Below are 1,504 nucleotides of genomic sequence, written 5' to 3'. Positions count from 1 at the left end.
AAACGTCGGCAATAGTAGAATTCCCAGTACCTAAGAATCTCAAGCAGGTTCGTCGGTTTTTGGGAATGGCCTCCTGGTATCGACGATTTATGCCAGAATGTGCAACTGTGGCTCAACCCTTGACGCGTCTAACCAAGACAAAACAACCCTGGGTTTTGGAAACAGAACAGCAGGAAGCCTTTGAGGAGCTGAAAAAGCACCTCGGGTCGGCTCCAATACTGTCATGTCCAGATTTCTCGGTACCGTTCACTCTGCAAACGGATGCGAGTCGCGTAGGGCTAGGCGCAGTGCTGACATAATGGGACCATTTACGCGAAGTAAAGCAGGCCATCAGTACATTCTGGAGATCCAAGACTTCTTCACGAAGTGGATAGAAATTCGCCCTTTGCGTAAAGCTACGGTGATGATAAGAGCGTATGTGGAAGCAGACCACCGTGATTGGGATTGCCATTTGGATGCCTTTGGATTTGCATACAATACAGCCCAACACAGTTCTCTGAAAGCCACACCTGCTTTCGTAAACTTTGGTCGAGAACTAGAGCCCGAAAACTCACTACGACGAAAGTTAGAAGGTGACGTGGAAGTCGAAGAGACACCTACAGCCTCATGGATCGAACGTATGAAACGCCATGACACCCTGAGGCTAGCGTTCAGACATGCGTTAGCCGAAGCTAATGATAGACAGGCACAAGCGTATAACTTGCGCCGAAGAACTGGCGAATACGAGGTCGGTGAACTAGTATTAGTTCGCAATCACGAACTGTCCAATGCTGCCAAGCATCGCTCAGCGTCATTGAGTAAACCATTCAATGGACCCTTCGTAGTCACCAAGAAGCATTCCAGAAATTTCTACGAAGTTTCTGACTTGGCGGGTCGTAATCCAAAAAGCACCTCAATAGTGGACATGAAGGCCTATAAGTAAGCCTTGGACGACCCTCCGACCGAAGAGTCGGAAGATGAGTTACTCCAGGAGATTTCAACTTGAAGTGTAAAAGTGTAAGTTTCGGGTCGAAACCTCTCCTAAGGAGGGAGGTGTGTAACGAGATTTTCTCGTTACTGTAAACTGTTGTACCAACACGAAAACCCATGAGACAAGAATGGTTAGAGTGAGGGACAGAGAGGAGAGCGACATCTAACGCTAGCGGAAGAAGCTGAGCGAGAGATGAGAGTGACATCGAACGGCGGTTTAAGTGAACCGCGCGTGAGGTGAATAGACCAATCAAATAATGCCAAGAGGCGTGGTTTAAGCGAAACCATGCTTCTGAACATTATAGAGAGGCTGTCGATACCCTGTCGCCTTATCTAGAAACTGGCCCAGCTGTGTTTGGGGGAAACGGGCCAACGTACTGGCGTTCCAACTGGGCGATTCTAGAGGCGCTATCGACTTAGACTAGGGACCAACGGCTAGGTGAGAGGACTAGCGCCCCCTCGATTGCCGTCGAGCTGATTGGTGGTGGTGAGGTAATGGATGACCCACCGCCGCTGAGATGTTCAGACTAGGCGA

The 1,504-nt window shown here is 49.3% G+C and overlaps 1 protein-coding gene across 1 annotated transcript; it reads left to right on the top strand.

Moving 5' to 3' along the window:
* The first annotated feature begins 298 nt into the window (after nt 1-298).
* LOC107045393 lies at nt 299-922 on the top strand. The gene has a single exon (XM_015267671.1). The coding sequence runs from the start codon at nt 299-301 to the stop codon at nt 920-922; it is 624 nt and encodes a 207-aa protein (XP_015123157.1).
* The last annotated feature ends 582 nt before the right edge of the window (nt 923-1,504 follow it).

This window comes from Diachasma alloeum, unplaced genomic scaffold (assembly GCF_001412515.2).
Source record: "Diachasma alloeum isolate Michigan unplaced genomic scaffold, Dall2.0 Dall_scaffold_00925, whole genome shotgun sequence".
NCBI classification, from domain to species: Eukaryota; Metazoa; Arthropoda; class Insecta; order Hymenoptera; family Braconidae; genus Diachasma; species Diachasma alloeum.
This window is presented reverse-complemented; position numbering and strand designations above follow the sequence as displayed.

Bases quoted from the DNA above. Each gene is read 5' to 3' on its own strand.
- LOC107045393 (XM_015267671.1), top strand. From the start codon at position 299: ATGGGACCATTTACGCGAAGTAAAGCAGGCCATCAGTACATTCTGGAG.